Genomic DNA, 18682 nt, shown 5'->3' with positions numbered 1-18682 from the left:
GTTGGGCTTTTTTCAGTAGTCTCCAGTTCAAATTCAAGAGAACTTGACAAGTTAGTTATCTCTAGTTGGACTAGAACTCTGGAGAGATACCCAGAAAAGGGAGGATGTGGTTCTGATGACCTGTAAGTTCTTCCATATATAATTCTATAAATAGAGAATATATATTTGACACCACACCCTCATTTTACAGAAGAGAAAACTGAGGCCTAGAAGAGTAATGTGACTTGCTCAGAGTCTTCTAAAAAGTAGATGTCAGAGCTAGAATTTGAATCCATTTGCATTTGACTCCAAATTTGACACTTTCCATCATGCTATATTAAAGGCTCACTGCACACAGGACTAAACCAGAGGCTTTGAATGAGAGTTGTTGGGTTAAATCTTAATAATTTAGAGCAACTTCTTGAATACCAGCAGAGTTCCCTCTTTAGGTGAGCTCAGGGTTCTTAACCTCATTGTATATCCTGGTCCCCTTTGGCAGTCTGGTGAAACCTATGGATCTCTTCTCAGAATAATGTTTTTAAAATATACAATAAAATACATAAGATGACAAAGGAAACCTATTATACTGAAATACAGTTGTGAAAGTATTAAAAAACAGAAAAACCAAACAAATTCAAAGATCTGCTTAGAGGACATGTTTCTTTAAGAGGAGTCCAATGGAATGTCCCACAATTTAAATGTTAGATGAAGATGTTTTTATAGGGTACAGAAAATCTCCATGATAGATTCTGTTGTCACCTTTGTGAGTCAGTTCTTCAAGTGACTTCCTTTGCAAAATATTTAATTTCAATTCAATGTACTTTAACTCTCCCATCATTGTCACTACTGGATTTTTCTCACTGAAACCAGTATATTTTTCCTTCCAGAGCAAATTAATTCATGTTTTATTTTCAATTGCCTACCCTAGCACAATCCCATGACAATTTAGAAATCAAATAAAGCCTCTGCATTCTTCAAAGGGAAGAAATAGGAATGGAGCAGGGGCTGCTGAAATATTAGCATTATTTTCTTTCCTAGACAAGTTTTATTAGTCTCCCTTCACCACTCACTGGCAGTGGGGAGAACCCCTTATGATTACTGTTTTTGATGGCCCAACTTCTGCCCTTCATTCAGCCCTTACCCTTGTTTCCCATATTAATAAAACATTAAAGTCACATGTTCCTGATCTCACTAAATGGATAGTCTCCAAAGTTAGGATGGATTGTTGTTTTCTTTGAAGGAGGAAATAGTTCCATTACTGAAATAATGGATCCTTGACATATTGAAAAATGTGATCTTGATCTACATTATACCTATATGTATGTGTGTATGTGTATTTCAAATGTATGGAGAGATAATAAAGTTCTTTACATATAAATCTCTATATATAGAGCTATAGTTATAACTATACACTATCCATTATATATATAAATATAAATACACACACAGAAATAGATGGAGGGAGGGCGAGGGAGAGAGAGAGAGAGAACATACTTATTGTTCTCCATACTTGGTTTTAATGCTTTGAGTTGGCTGCCTTGTAATTTGGAGTTGGAAGGGTTATTAGAAGTCGTTTAGTCCAGCTCACCTATTTTACTCATGGACAGCTCTCTTTGTTAAATGGTACTCCTTTCTACTGAGTCAAAATCTGTCTCTTGGTGACTTCCAAGATACTCTCAGCTTAAAGTGACACCTACCCTTCAAATCTCTCACACCAATACATTTGAACTTTTTGATATGCTTTTTCATATACAAACATATTATAGTTATTTGTGTATATATGTCTTGTGTTCTTTCTCCCCACTCTGGCCTCCACTAGACTGTGAGACTCTTAAGGATGGGGACTATTAGCACAATGCCTTGCATAGTAGATGCTTGACAAATATTTGTTGTGTTGGGTTCCACCCATCAATTCTAGTCTAGAATTCTGGAACAATGTAGAACATCTGTTCCCAGTTTATAAGCTATAGCCTTTTAAATACTAGAAGTTACTCATCAGGTCTTCTCTTCATCATCTCTGGTCTAAACATAACTAGTTCCTTCATTGATAGCTCTCTGGATTTAGCTTCCAGTCTCCCCATCATGGTTTGCTATCATTGTGTTACTTACATTGCCCACTAAGTCAGTGGCTTTCTTAAAATGTAGCTCTTATAATTGCATATGCTCCTCTAGATATGAGCCAGTGGGTACATGATCTGGATACTGAGTTTCTATTAATGCACATGTACTTGTTGCTGGTTATACCTTCCACTATAACTCAGGGAGATTATTAAAGAATGTGATTCTCATGACATCACATTTTTCATGTTTTGTAATTTTTCACAGACAGCTGCCCTTGCCCAAATGCTACCTCTTCCAGGAGGTACTACATACTTCCCATACCAGTCCTCTCAACATTATCTTGTATTTGGTTTTTATGTGTACTTTTAAGGGCAGGGATTATTTAATTTTTGCCTGTATATTTAGCCTCTAGCACAGTTACTGGCACATAGTGAGCACTTTAATAAATGCTTGCTGATTGATAGACTAATTCTTTTCTGTACTATATCTTGCATAATATCATTTCAGCTTTTACAAAGAGACTTAGTAACTTTAGTTAAGCATTAGGTCTTACTAAGATTCAATTATCAATAGATTTGAGATCATATTTTGCTTCCATAGTTGTTAGAAAGATTTTTGATGAGGAAGACCATTAATTCATTCATTCATTCATACAATCAATACTGAACTCTGATTATCTTTCTCACTTCCACCTCTTTATCTTCTCTGGATTCCTTTAAGATTCCACCTTCTGAAAGAGGTTTTTCCCATTATCCCTGTCAACATCTGCCCCTACTTCCAGTGCCTCTTCTAAGTCTACCTTTCCCTTGCATTGTATTTATCTTGTATGTATTTTTTTTTTTTTGGCATGTAGTTTCCCCCATTAGAATGTGAGCTCCTTGAGCCCAGGGCCTGTGTGCCTGTGTTTTAACCTTTCTTTGGATTCTCTGTGCTTAGCATAGAGCTGGTCTATAATAAGCACTTAATAAATACTTTTTGATCAACTGACTAAGGCTATTAGGTGCAGTGGGGAAAACTAAAAATACAGAAACTTGTGATTCCCTTCTCTTCAGGCTCGTGTAGCCTAGTTTGGGGAATTAAGAGGGATAAGGTTGATTGAAAGCTTTTTGGATTTCCTGGCCAAGAGAAGGGCCTTCATCTGAAAACAGTCTAGCCTGAATTCAATGCTGAAGATTAGAAGGAAGACTATTTATTCCTCCTGGAAGAGAAGAAAACATTTAAAGCAAAGAAGGCCTAGATTGTGGACTTCGGAGATTAAAATCAGAATCTGGAGCTGTCCTAACTGAGTATTCTCAGAGTCAGTTTTCATTTGTGCTGAGAAAGGTGTAAATATTTTTTGGAGGTTCAAAAACAGCAGAGGGCCAGTTACAAACCTATGCCTTTCAAAGGTACCACCAAGCCAGCTAAACCTTGCCCCAGCCCCATATGGCCCCAAACCTAGGATGCAAGAGAGTCCAGAGACTTGCACTTCAAAGAAACTTTCTAGTCTTATTTACCTTGACTGAGAAATGTACGGAGGAATTTTTCCCATGTAGGGAATCGTTTCTCATTGACTGCCTGGGCGTGCTGTGCTAAAATGCCCGCCAGCTCCTCGGAGATCCTCTCCAAAGCTGGCTCCTGCAGAAACAAATTAAATAGAACCACAAGCAATTTTACTACAGAAATGAAAACTGCTTGTGGAGTGATTAAAAACCAGGCCTCCAACAGGCAAAAAAAATGTGCTTACTGTTTACCCAGAGTCTGAAAAAAGACATTTTGAAATTTTCCTCCTTTTCCCAGATTCTTTTGGTGTATATATTTCCAAGATATTCTGCCTGCCCTCTTGAAATTCCAATGATAGTAGCTTGATTCTTACATGGTAAAAAGAAGAGGAAATTGGAAAGCCTATTGAACTGGAAATCAGGAGATTGGGGTACTAGCCTCAATTATGCCACTAACAGGCTAGTTGGCCTTGGGCAAGGAGACTCTTGGATCCTCAGTTTCCTCATGTGTCAAATAGAGAGACAGGTAAAATAACCTGGGGTTTTTAACCTGGAATCTTAGAACTTGGTTAAAAAAAAGTTCTGATAATATATTTTAATAGAATTAATTTATTTTGTAATTTTATATATTTTATTCTTTGCATTTTAAAACATTCTGAGAAGGGGTCTATAAAGTTAAGATCTCTAGGTCTAAAGTCTAAAATTCTAAATTCTAAAATCAATTCTAAAGTCTAATGAGGGCTAATCTTTGATAAAATGGATAATTGAGCCAAATTTTCCTCTGGTGTCCCCAGCCCACTCCCTTCTATGCCTTTTTCCTTTTCAGTGATAGCACTTCCCCAAATTTCTTCAGATGGCCAGAGTCTTGCCCAGATGTTTTGCATTTTAAAGGATCCTAGATCTAGAGGTAGAGAGGATTTCGGAGGTCATCTAATTCAGTCCTCTTATTTTACAAATAAAAGAAATGAGATGCATGGAGGTCAAATCATTAGCTCAAGATTTCACAGGTATTAAGCAATGGATAGAGCGCTGGACCTGAAGTCAGGAAGATTTATCTTCATGAAGTCAAATCTGGCCTCAGACACTTAATAGCTAGGTGGGCCTTGGAACGTCACTTAACCCTATTTCCCTTAGTTTCCTTATCTCTAAAATGAACTGGAGAAGAAAATGGTGAACCACTCTAGTATCTTTGCCAAGAAAACCCCAAAAGGGATTATCAAGAGTCAGGCATGACTAAAACAATTCAACAATAACAAAGGTCCAAGGTCAATGCTCTTTTTATTGCAACAAACTAGAAATTATGAAGGTGAAACTTTTAAGCACCAGCTAATAGAAGTTGGCTATTGGGACCCTCCCCTTATTCCTGAAATCCTACAATATATGTATTCAGGTGGAGGCAACTGGGTGACTCAATGGATAGAGCACAGGGACTGGAGCAGGAATGACAAATCCAAATCTGACCTTAGAAACTCATTAGTTGTGTGACTATGTTTGCCTTAATGTAATGGAGAAAGAAATGACACTCCAAGTATCTTTGCCAAGAAAACCCCATAGAGGATCGCAAAAATTAGAGATGAATGAACAACACAATGTATTGAGATAATTTATTAATTTTTCTTCTAGGTTAAAATTATCATGAGAATTAGTCAAATAACTCAGAGTCCATTGAGATTTTGTCTTTTGATTCCTTGACTCCTCCCTTTCCTCTCCTTCCATCTTCCCAACCCCTGAAAAAAAATAAACCATAGGAGGAGCCCTTCAATAAAACTGAAGCATTCTGGTTTTCAAATAGGAAAGACTTCTTTGGAAGACAACTTATTTTTTTTTATTTTTTTAAAGGTTTTTTGCAAGGCAAATGGGGTTAAGTGGCTTGCCCAAGGCCACACAGCTAGGTAATTATTGAATGTCTGAGACCAGATTTGAACCCAGGTACTCCTGACTCCAAGGCTGGTGTTTTATTCACTATGCCACCTAGCTGTCCCAAGACAACTTATTTTTGCTTGCTTAAACTCCAGCTCTCTTTTTCCCTCAAACTATAAAACAAGTTTTAAAGAAAGTCTCATCTAGATTTGTTTCCATCATAAGTTGAGCAAAAGTCTGGATACATATCTACTTGATTGATGCTTTTCACAGCATATCAGAAACATAGATTCAAATAAGGAAAACAGCATTCTTTTGGTAGCAGAGACAAACAAATGGGTTGGGTTTAGAATCCAATGGTGGCCACCCTGCTGAGTAATTATAAAATCAAAAGAATGCTAGCTGTAGAATGAGAGGTTCTGGGTTTCGATTACAATTCTTCTAGTTAGCAGCTGTATGAGTAAGGCAGAGTAAATCCCGATCCTCCTCTGTAAATTGGAGGGTTGGGCTACATGGTCTTTCAAGTCACTTCTAGCTCTTAGTCTAAGATCTTGTGATCCTAAATCATTGGACTTCATTTGCACCTCAATGTTTTCACCTATAAAATCGGGGCATTTGGACTAGATGATCTCTAAGCTTTGTATGATCTTTAAAATCATAGATTTTTTTTTTTGGCAAGGTAGTGGGGTTAAGTGACTTGCCCAAGGTCACACAGCTAGATAATTCTTAAGTGTCTGAGGTCATATCTGAACTTAGGTCCTCCTGACTCCAGGGCTGAGGTTCACTGTGCTTCCTAGTTGCCCCATAGAATTTTTTAAGAGTAGAAAATGACCCTAGAAATCATCCAATGTAAATTCATTTTAAGTTCCCTAATACCAAAAGTTATCTGTCTTTCTCCCCCTGAGACTATTTAGAACTTTGAAGACTCAATTATAGAAGCTTGTATTGGTAGAAAGAATACCCATTTGAACAAAATGATAAATCCTTGAAGGTCCAATATAATGCAACATTTAGACTATTCAGTTTATCTTGGATCTGTTGCCATCTAAAAAATGTGAAAACTCTAGGGAAAACATCTGGGTAAATAGTTTAGGCAGGTCAAAATAACCTGGATATTTTCTGCCCTGTCCTAAGGATTTTGGTAGTAGAATCTCAGTTTAGCACTTTAGTAAATGCTTGACATACAAAACAAAACGGCCATGAGAAGCTGCCAAAGTGCCTTCTTTGGTCTATGCTCAGTTCAGGTTGACTCACTTCACAGTCAGGGGAGGTCTGTTAAGATGGGCTAGGAAAGCAGGCTCATGTGGTGAGCCAGTGCCTGGTGATACCAGAGAAAGAAAAACTGTTCTCAAAGCAATAGGCCTCCCCACCCCCTCCACACCTCTCCCCCAGCCCTATCATCCTGCATGATGGAATGGTTCACCCAGTTTTGTTTTCTTTTGTTTTACACAAATCACTAGATTTTTCCAAACCACCACATCATTCATAATTGAGCATAGAAAACACACAATTTGATCTCACTATCCTGTTCTCTCCTTGGAGCCTTTTTATCTGTACTTATCTTCTTTTTTGTTTTATATGTGCTTCAGATTGAATGGCTCTTTTCTCCTGAAGAAGACCATTTGCCTCTGATTCATGAAGTGCCCCAAGGCTGGAACAATGAAGCATTGCATTTCTTTAGCCACCTGCTCAAGAAAATGAAAAGTCAGAGCAGGGGGGCTTTGCAGGTCATGCAACTGCCTAGAAAAAATGGGTTTTCTTCTTCATTTACCCACTAATCCTGGTCTGATTTGGGAAAGGCAATTAAGAACAAAGCTTCCTTCTGACTCAGTGTTGGTAGTTGTCAAATCAACTCCTTATAGACTATCATAAGGCATGTTCCAGATCAAGGTGGCAAAAAGCTTAGAACTTAGGGTTAATTATAAGATGATGACATTTCATGGTGCTAAAGGTTATATCTTAAGTTTGGGTTAAAAAAAATTAACTTCACTGGCATTCAATGAAGAAAACAATCTTTGTGTCCACATTGTGAAAGTCAATGTGATTTTAGTTTGTATTAAGAGAGATCTAGTTTTCAGAGATAGACAACTGGGAGTCCCATTTAGTATGTCCTACTCAGCCCAATACTGAATTATTGAATTCAGTTTGAGGTAAATCATATTTTAGGAAACGCATTGATGAGTTCAGAGCAGATATGTCAAACATGTGGCCTGAATGGGGCTGAAGCAGATTAATATGTAATTAGTAAATGCTTAACAATACATAAAACAGATAATACTAATATGTGGCTTTCCAAGTCAGTGTATAGTCTGCAGGGATTCTATATATATATAGTTTAGTGTCTTCTGTTTCAATTTGAGTTTGATACCAGTTAGAGAACATCCAATAGAGAGCAACCAGGATGGTTAATTATGGGATTCAAATTCACAAGAATGGGTTTAAGGATATGGCAATGTTCAATATTCAGTATGGAGAAGATAAGATTTAGGAGGGAGTTAATAAATGTCTTTTTGTTTTATGTTTTTTGTGAAAGGCAATGGGGCTAAGTTACTTTATTTTATTTTATTTTATTTTATTTTTTTAGGTTTTTGCAAGGCAAACGGGGTTAAGTGGCTTGCCCGAGGCCACACAGCTAGGTAACTATTAAGTGTCTGAGACCGGATTTGAACCCAGGTACTCCTGACTTCAGGGCCGGTGCTTTATCCACTATGCTACCTAGCTGCCCCTAGCTAAGTCACACAGCTAGGCAATGATTAGCATCTGAGGCCGAATTTGAACTCAGGTCTTCTGATTCCAGGACTGGTACTCTATCCACTGTGCCACCAAGCTGCTCTGATAAATGTCTTTAAGTATCTGAAGGACTGTGTAGTGGAACAGACAAAGTCAAGGCAAGGCAACAAACATTTGACAATCTCTTATTATGCTTCAGGCAGCACGGGGGCATAGTGGCTTGAGTGCTGGGTTTGAAGTCAGAAAGACATATCTTTCTGAGTTCAAATTTGACTACAAACACTTATTAGCTGTGTGATCCCGGGCAAGTCACTTCATTCTGTCTGTCTCACTTTCCTCATTTGTAAAAGGAGCCAGAGAAAGAAATTGCCAACCACTCCAGTATTTTTGCCAGGCAAGCCCCCAATAGGGTCACAAAACCCTAGAAGCAATTGAAATGACTGAGCCAAAAGAAAAACAACCTCTGACCTCAAGAAGATTACATTTTAATGGAGGAGAATGATGCACCAGAAAGAGCTGAAAAGAAGGGACCAGGGGAGATGGTGTCCAAGATCAGAGTCAGAACAGCCAGGAGAAGAATGAAGGAAAGTCAGTCAGGCTCCTCCACAAAATGAAGTTCCCAGGAGAAATTTGCAGATAAGAGAAAGTTGTCAAAAGTGAAGCTTGCTCTGCTTGAATCCAAAGACAAAAGTGGGAGCAAAGGATAAAAATCTCATGAGCTAGGCAAGTCACTTAACCCCACTGCCTTGTAAAAAAAACAACAAAAAAAGTTAATGGGATGTTGGGTTGCATGAAGAGAGACCTCAACTGGAGCAATGTGTTTATTTTGGGGAAACACATTTTAGGAAGGACATTAATAAACTAGACAGCATTCAGAAAAAACCCAACAACACTCTAACAGAGGTATCTAAAAGTGGAATGGGTTGCTTCTGGACCAAATGGATTCTATCTCATGGAGATCTTTAGTCAAAATAGCTGGATGATCACTTGGGTCAGATAAGAATTGGACTCTATTTAGCCTCTGAGATCCTGCCAACTTTGGTATCATGTGATTCTGTGTACAAGCTAGGAGAAAGCCTTGCCATATTCCACCTTGGTCAGTTCATTTCTGAAAACCTGTGTTCCATTCTGAGGACCATGTTTTCAGAAATATATTGACAAGTTGAAATATATCCAGAGGAATGTGGTCAGGATGGAGAATGGAGTGGAGATCATGGCACATGAAGATCTGTTTGGGGAGCCTAGGATGTTAAGAGAAGATGGGAGGTGGGGCAGGGGATAAGGATAGGAAAATATAATAACTGTCTTCAAGTATTTGAGGGGATGTCATGTAATAGACTTGGTCTTTTTGTCCCCAGAGGGAGAGCTAGGATCGGGGGTTAAGTAAAAGAGAGGTAGATTTTGCTTTGACATAAAGGAAAAACTTATCAATTGATATGGTCCAAAGATGGGAAGTGACTACCTATCACTGAGTGTTTTCAAAATTTGGTGGTTTTTTGGTATGCAGTGTTATCTGGAGAGATGCCTAATCATGTTTGGGTGGGGCTAGAGAACATCTAGAATCCCTTCTAATCCCAGAATTCTGAGAGAGAGCTCTCCTTCATACCTTTTGGGGGGTGATTATCACAATACTGAAGAGATGGCTAAAGCTAATAGAATCAAGAAGTTATGTACCATCTCAAATGGAGAGGAAGTTGTTAAAGGAGTGAACCCCAGGTAGCTCCTTCAGATATATTATTTCCAGCTATATGGATCTGATAAGGAATCCCTGTGCCTCAGGGGTATTAGGAAGATTAATGAGTTGACATTTATAAAGTGATCTCCTCAGATGCAGGACGCTGTGTGTGGGGCAAAGAATTCATTGCAATAATACTGTTCATGATGCATTTTGGACATTCTGCCCTACCATCTCTTTTGCACAAAGAAGGAACCATTCTGCTTTGCCACCATGTGTCTTTTCTGTTCACAAATACCACAGCAAGGGAGCAAATATCCTAGAGGAAATTTTGCTGTAGGAATCTGGAGAATGAATCATGTCTCACCATGAGAAATACACAGCTGAAGGCACTGGCGGGGCGATATACAATTGTGGCAGTGGGGATTGTGGTGAACGTGGAGGGTTCAACAGAGCTTGCCTACTTGGGGACATGATAAACTCTCGGAAAAAGGCAGAGGGAAGAGGGATGCCACAGTATTAAATGTTCAATTTGTATGAGTTGGAGTTGTGTATGTATATGTGTGTCAAGGTAAAGGGGAAGAGGATTATGTTCTTGGGTTTTTGTTTTGGTTTTTTTTTGATTTTGCAAGGCAAATAGGGTTAAGTGGCTTGCCCAAGGCCACACAGCCAGGTAATTATTAAGTGTCTGAGGTCAGATTTGAACTCAGGTACTCCTGACTCCAGGGGCAGTGCTCTATCCATTGCACCACCTAGCCACCCCTGGATTATATTTTTTTAAAAAATCATTTTTGAAAGCATATTTTATATTTCCCTTCCACTAAATAATTTTTAAAAAAGAAAAAGAAAATCTTAATGAGAAATATGCATAGTTCATCAAAATAAATTTCCACATTGGCCATGTTTGAAAATGTCTCATCTTGCATCTCTAAACCTATTTTAAACTCCTCAGGTGGTAGGTGGCATGGTTCATTCTCATTCTTCTGGACTCATGGCTTATCATTGCAATGATCAGTATTCTAAAATCTTTCAAAGTTGTTTTCCTTATAATGTTGTTTTCAGTGAATTTATGACAACATTCCTTAAAATGTTGTTGTTCTCCCAGCTCACTTCATTCTATATTACTTCACAAAGGGAAAGAGGATTTGATTTTAAAAAGTCCTAATACCAAAGCTGATTCTAACCATATGGTATGACCTGTAGCTCATGATTCTGGGAACTTGTTCAGGGCCTTCATCCATGTCTCCTGCTGGCTAGACAATCCTTACCAATTCTATTTCTGCTGAGGATTTGGTATTTGGTGCTGAGCAGACAGGGCTATGCTTGAGCCTAGATCAGCTACTTATAGTGGCAGATCAAGTGATAACAATCATGGCAATATTTCATGCAAAGAATAATGCCTTCCTCTATGGCAGGATCATTCTAGTGTTTTCCCATGGGGATCTATTTTTGAAAGACAAATTTAATACATCAAAAACAAGAAGTCATCTCTTCTTTGGAGATGGCTCATTTTAAATAGCATAAGAAGGACTCAAGATGGGGACACCATTGAAAATATCAAGGCTTAAGTATACTTGTGACTAGAAGAGATCACAGCATAGGAGAGGGCTACCAGCATTATGTCAGAAAGCACAAAGGTTGGAGGAAAGTCTGAGTTAAACCAGAAACTCATCATACTCTACATAGTCTCTCCCACTTTCAATCTATCCTCTACTCAGCTGATACCCCTAAAGTGCAGATGTGACTGTGGTGCTCCCCTATTCTCTAAGCTTGACAGCTCTTGTATTAGCTATTGCAATCTATCTCTGAGACACTTTCCCAGGCTTATTACATAGTTTTATTTATCATGCACTTTACAATCCAGACAAGTTAGCTTTTTTTGTTCATTGTATGCAACATTCTATATCTCATCTCCATGGTTTTGCGGAATTGGACCCTCATGCTTGCAATGTACTCTCATCCTTGCCTTCTCCTTTTAAGTCTATCTGTTACTTCAAAGTTCAGTTCAAGCACTATCTTCTACATGAGGTCCTTCCTGATTCCCTGGGTGCCAATGCTTCTTTGTCTTGAATGAACCTGGGATAAGAGCATCTAAGTGGCACAGTAGATAGAGTGCCCAGCCTAGGGTCAGGAAGATTCATCTTTGCGAGTTTAATTCTGACCTCAGACACTTACTGTGTGACCCTGGGCAAGTCACTTAACTCTGTTTTTTATTTATAAAATGAGCTGGAGAAGGAAATGGCAAACTACTCTGGGAGCTTTGCCAAGAAAACCCCAAATAGGGGTAGGTTTGAACTCATTCTTCCAAAAAAACCCCAAGAGTTGGACATATCTCAAATGATTAAACAACAACAACAATAAAAGTTAGCAATCATGTGGAACTTAAAGATTTTTCAGTTGCTTTTCAGATACTATCTTCCTAGAGCCTTACAATACCCCTGTGAAGTAGGCATTATAATTATTCCCATTTTACATCTAAAAAGAAACTGAGACTGAGAGAGGTTAATAAAATAGCTAACATTTATATAGTGCTTACTATTTGCTAGACACTGTGTTGTGTTTTTTATAGTTATTCTCTTATTTGATTCTCACAATACTCCTTTTATTATCCTCATTTTACAGATGAGAAAATTGAGGCAAACAAGTTAAGTGACTTATCCAGGGTCCCACTGCTAGTAGTGTGTTGGTTAGAAGCTGAACTCACTTCTTCCGGATTTCAGACCTGGTGCTCTATCCACTGTGTCTGAGACACTGAGTTGCCCTAAGTCCCTATATTTTGTACGTGCTTTGCATATATTAAATTTACATATTTGTATGTATAGAGGGTCTTTTCCCTGATATAAGTTCCTTAAGAAGGAAGACTTATTTTTTGTCTCTGTCTCTTTAGTACCAAAACATTTTCATCTTTTCTCAACTTCATCAACTTCCTTTTTCACACAGGAAAACTATATAAAAGGACCCACTGTCCTTACTTCTTAGGAATGAAAATGGAAAGTGAATCCAGAACACTTAGTCTAACAGTCCTTGTCTAATAGAGAAGGAAGCTGAGGCCTAGAAAGATTAAGTGATTTATTCAAGATCACACAACTACTTGTTAGACTTTATTAATCAGTATTTTTTTTTACTTTCTCATGGAATGGATTAAAGACCTGAGTGTAAGTAAAAAAAAAAAAATCACCAGGCCATAGAATAAGTCTGGGCCCCCAGAGATAGGGGTGCCAAAGTTTGCCTACAGGGCTCACCTTTGTAGGCATGGGTGGAGAGAAATCAACATTTCCATAAGACTTCATTCCTCTGGCTGGCAGTGAATTCTTTTTTCATCAGCTTCCCAGTCTACTCCCAGGATCTGAAGTCTGTATTTCATTCATTCCATTGCTAACTTTAACTCTACTGTGTTTTGGTATCCATCTTTTTTAGTTTACATTCTGTTTGTTGTTTGGTCTTTATATTTTTGCTGTCTCTTCCTGAATGTTCTCTCTTCACTTTGAGAGGAATTCTTTAAGCTAATTCTACATACCTATTCTTTTGTTTAGAGAAAAACGGTTGGTTAGACTTTGGCTCCTATGAATAGAGACCAGGAGGTTTGAGTGAAATTGCAAATACATTGGCTCAACAATAGCCATAATAATAATAATAATAATAATAACAACAATAATAATAATAATAGCTAGCATTTATATAGAACCAACTTTGTGCATTTTACAAATATTATTTGATTAAATATTACAAATATTATTTAATTAAATAGGATTTGATCCTTGAAACGACCTGGGAGGTTTCTGATTTTGTTGGTGTCAAGTATATGATATCAAGTAAATGATGTCATGACATGCTCATAATTCAGATTAAAGTGAGAGAGTATTGTCTTTGCATATTCTCATTGTCTCTTCCAGAACCATCTTGAGATCAGTGACCTGATAGAGTAGGAACAGGATGAATGGTTTTGGCCTGGATACAATGGGAGACCTTGATCTTTTAGATGTAGGTCTTTCCTGTGCTATTATCATCCTTCTTTTACAGATGGAAAAAAGGTTAAGTGACTTGCCCAGAGTTATATAGCTAGGTTTGAACTCATTCTTCCAAGTCCAATACTCTATCCACTGTGTCACCTAGCTGCCTCAATTATGGACCACTCAAAAGAGCAAATGTAATTCTTGGCTGCATTAATGGATATGCAAAATAAAATGAGGGAGGTGATAGTTTTATTGGACTCCACCATGGTAAAGCCACCTCTGAAGTCTTATGTTCTTTTTTGGGTTCTACCTATGAGAAACAACATTGATCAGCTGGAGTAGATACAGAGGAGGGTGACTCCGATGATGAGAGGGGTATGGAAATCATGTTATACAAGGATAGAATGAAAAATTATTTAATCTAATGAAAACTCAGGTGGGACACAATCTTCATCTTCCCATAATATAATACTAATACTAAAAGGTAATATTTATATAGCAAGCACTTTTAAGTTTGCAAAGCACAGTCTCCTTACCTCTCTCTCTTTCTATACATACACCCATACATATGTACATATGAAGTAAAATGTCATTTGATGTCACAACTATCCTATAAAGTAGGTGCTATTATTATATTCATTTTACAGATGAGGAAACTAAGATTTAGAGTAGTAGTAAGTGGCTTGATTAGGTTCAAAAAGTAAGAATCTGAGGTTGTATTCAAACTCTGGTCTTCCTGATTTCAAGTCATTTAGTAAATATTTTTCATTCATTTATTCATTCATTATTCTTTATGGCCCCCAATCAGAGCTTCCATTAAAAAGAAGTTCTCCAAAACAAGAAATCTTCCATTAGAATAGATAATAGTAGAGGGAATTCAAGACTCAGGAAAGTGATGCTATCATGATTAAAGGAGTTAATTGATATGATTCATCAACAAAAGTTTTGCTATTTTTTTCAGTCTTTTCAGCTGAGTTCAACTTTCATCACCTTATTTGGGGTTTTCTTGGCAAAGATATTGGAGTGATTTGCCATTTTCTTCTCCAGTTCATTTTACAGATGAGGAAACTGAGGGAAGCAGGGTTAAGTGATTTGCCCACAGACACACAAATAATAAGGTAAGATTCAATCTTTCAGTCTGGCACTGTTTCTAAATCAGTATCAGTTTCTATTGTTTATTAGTCAGAAAATCTCTCATTAAAAGACAGACAGATGGAGGAAGAGAAGAAAAAAGGGAGAAGAGGGAGGCAGAGAAGGAAAAGGGGGAAGAGGAAGAGAAAGAGAAAAAAAGAGATATTGAAAAATTCATTAAAAACTTTAATTCTATATTTACATTCAATTGCATTTGTATTAAAGCTATTGATGGTTATTTAGCATTAGTTACTGATTTGGGGACAATGGGCAGAGACAATACTATAATCTAGTCTGGAAGGAATTTCAGTCTTGCCTTCTTCATTCTTAGGGTTGGTTCAAGCCTTGCCTAATATATATATATATATACACTTACACAATGAACTTTTATTTCCTCAGAAGAGATACCTACTTTGGATTATTTGACCTGAAGGGGTCTCTAATCACATAAGGGTTTTCAGCCAGCTGAGAGATTGCTATCCTTCCTTTTGGATCTTGCTTCTCATTTCTCTGGAAAAAGGTCAGGATTAGGGGAAAGGCATCTATCAATTACTACCTTTGTGACTGGCAAATCACTTCAGTTTCTCACATATAAAACGAAAGGATTGGACTAGATGGGTTCTAAAGGCGTAGCTCTAAATCTATGGTTTTATTGTCCTATGAAATACTGGATCTAAAGAACGCAAAATATGTTCAGTTTAACATTTTCTTCAAAGACTAAAGCAGCTGTGATTTTTGGAGAGCTAATTCTGTCAACTATGTTAATTCCAAGTATGTGGAATCCAGAAACATCATGCCATTTCATTATTTATTTATTTATTTATAGTCAAGGTAATGGGATTAAGGTCACACAGCTAGGTAATTATTAAGTGTCTGAGGCTGGATTTGAACTAAGGTCCTCCTGACTCCAGGGCCAGTGCTCCATCTACTTTGCCTCTTAGGTGCCCCAACATGGTGCCATTTTACTGATTGTCCCCCACACCTGGGATGCTTTTTCCACTTCACTACTACTTCCTGCCTTCCCTGGAATTCTACAAGACTCACTCAATTTAAATGCTATCTTTTGATAAAGCTCTTTTCTAGCTTTCCTCACAGTGTCTTCCTGTTTATATCTTATAAATATATTTTATATGTATGTGTGCATATATAATATTTGTATATTGTCTCTTCCATTAAAATGTCAGCTTTTTGAGGGCAGGTATGATATTTTTGTCTTTCTCTACATCACCAAATGTTTATTCAGTGGCAGATTGACATAACAAGAAAATGCACAAATCTCACTTCTGTGTGATTTTATCATTATGGGGATATTCTGTAAGTACCAATTTCAATCCAGCCCCACTTCATTTAGTGTAACCCTTGCCAGTGACCTTTTAAAAATATTCTACAGGGGTTCCACTTACATGATGGGGCCTCTCTGGTTTGCTTTGAAAAGTAATAGGCTCCTCTTCATTAGTAGTCTTCAAGCAAAGGCTAGCTGGGTACTAGCCAGCCATGGATGGGCTGGATTGCTTTAAAAAAGCAATTTTGAGATCCCGTGAGTTTTCTAGTTATCTTGACATTCCATGTATATCAATGGAAATACGCCTGTTGTTCCACGGTTAATCCTTCCTTTTGCTACAAAACCAGGCAGGCTTTTCTCCTCATGTATTTCTCTGATGGAATCTTTAGGCTGCTCTCCTACACAAATATTCATAGACACTGAGGGCAACCTACTCCCATCTACCTTTACCTCCCATCGCCCTTTGGATGACCTGTAACTTTAGTCCTCTAGAGACTGGTATTCTATTACTTACAGCTATACAACAATGCCAGAGGAATATTGATGTTAAAAAGATAGGCCTTTGTTTCAGGAAGAAGGTCGGTGTCATTAAAATCACTGCAGTTTCCTAAAGGGAATTTTATTCTCGCTTCTCTTATCCAAATCTGTGCCGACAAGTCAGAATCCTGCAAATATTATCTTCTTTAAAACTTGTAGAGAGCTTAAATGCTTTTAAAAAATTCTTTCTCAAATTCCAAAAATTTACTTTCATGAGTTAGAAAAAATTTGTACATAAATTCATATGGAGAAATAAAAAATTGAGAATCTCCAGGGATTTAATGGAAAAAAAGCGCAAAAGGTAGCTTAGCCCTTACAGATCTAAAGTTATATTATAAAGCATCAGTCATCAAAACTGACTGGTATTAGCTAAGAAATAGAGTAGTAGATCAGTGGAACAGACTGGGTGCAATAGCAGGAAATGATTCAATTTAGAGCAATGCATACCATGGAAACAATGTAAAGACTATCATAAGACTGCCTTCTGTGTGTGTGAGGAGGGAAGGAAGCAAGATTAGGGGAAGAATTGTAAAATTCAAAATAAATAAAATCTTTCAAAAAATTCTTTCTCATTGTAGTAGTTCTTTACAGTAAATTTAAGATGAATATCTTTTTTGGATACAGAAATTTTATTGGTTACTTTTTATCTGTGGACCAAAAATCCTCTTTTCTTCTCTTCTCCTCTGACATCAAAATATCTCCCCACCCCAAAGTAACTCAAAATTAATCTGGGGATAAAAATAATAGTAATGTTTTGTCCTTCATTTTGGAATAAGACTATGACAACAGAGAGGTGATGACATGACAAGCACACGAATTGGATTTTAGTGAGAGGGTGCTGTGCTAAGTCACCAGCCTCATTTTTTCCTCCAGAACCATCTGGTCATATATGAACCAAAATGACAGGAGAAGGCCCTGGATGGAGGCAATTAGGGTTAAGTGGCTTGCCCAAGATCACACAGCTAGTGAGTGGCAAGTGTCTGAGGCCAGATTTGAACTCCCGTCCTCCTGAATCTAAGGCCAGTGTTCTATCCACTGTGCAATCCAGCTGCCCTCAAGCTAGGGATATTGCCCTAGCAAAAATACATCTGGGATATATTTTTTAAAAGAATTCAGATCAAAAGATCATAGGAAAAGAAGGCTAAAGATTAGCATAAATGCAAAAAGGCAAGACAGTGACCTAGAAAGAAATTATACATTGACATGGGTCTTATAAATGATCCATTTCAACTCTCAAATTTTTTGAATGAGGAAACTGAAACCCCAAGAGGGGAAAAGTGCCTTGCTCAAGGCTATTAACTAGTTTGTGGCACAACTGAGAGTGACAGTCTCTCTAACTTCTAAGTGAGTTTCTTTCCACTCTTCCATGATGCCTTCTCCAGAGATCATCACAATATTATAGTAGTGCTTGTAGATTTGACTTGCTATTATGACAAAGTTCAAAAAAAGGAAAGAAAATGGAGCCCCCAAATTTGGAACTTGCTTGCATTCTTGTTCTCTTTTTTTTTTTTTTTGTACTTTTGTACTTTTCCTTTTTTAGATGATATATTGCCTTAGCTGTGATTCCCGACATAAGAACCTGGATTTGGAACCATCAGTATTCCTATATGCACAGGTGGAAATATCAGATGCCACTGGCAATGGATAATGGCTTCATCTAATACCCAAGGAACAAGTTCTATACCCACAAATAACAGCTTCTTGGGATTTGAGCCAATCTAATGATGGGAGCATGTGAAGCTGTTGTTGGCCAGTGACCTGTATGTCAGCTTACTTTGTTTTGGTATCAAAACTAAAGTTCCCAATCATTTCTCTATAGTAATGTTATGTCCCTCACCCGATGTAACCTCTTTAGAGTGTAAAAATATGCTGAGGGGATGAAGGAAAAAATGAAAATGTCTTTGGAAGTCATAAACTACTTCCCACACCTACTTAAAGTTTAAGGACTGTTTTAATACTCTGTGTTTAATTGTTAATTGAGAATTTTAAAATC

General features: G+C 37.5%; 1 protein-coding gene across 9 annotated transcripts in view; it reads right to left on the bottom strand.

Annotated features, from left to right (window-relative positions):
* The window catches only part of IQCH (IQ motif containing H), a 281126-nt gene that overhangs the window by 72788 nt on the left and 189656 nt on the right, over window positions 1-18682 (bottom strand). For all 9 annotated transcript variants that reach the window (XM_074234458.1, XM_074234453.1, XM_074234454.1 and 6 more), the window contains one exon: window positions 3537-3657. In XM_074234458.1, the coding sequence (XP_074090559.1) occupies window positions 3537-3657 (121 nt within the window). The remainder of the gene's footprint in view (window positions 1-3536; window positions 3658-18682) is intronic.

The sequence above is a fragment of the Macrotis lagotis genome, chromosome 4 (assembly GCF_037893015.1).
Source record: "Macrotis lagotis isolate mMagLag1 chromosome 4, bilby.v1.9.chrom.fasta, whole genome shotgun sequence".
Taxonomy (NCBI): Eukaryota; Metazoa; Chordata; class Mammalia; order Peramelemorphia; family Peramelidae; genus Macrotis; species Macrotis lagotis.
The sequence above is the reverse complement of the archived record's forward strand: the minus strand, read 5'-3'. Positions and strand labels throughout refer to the sequence as shown.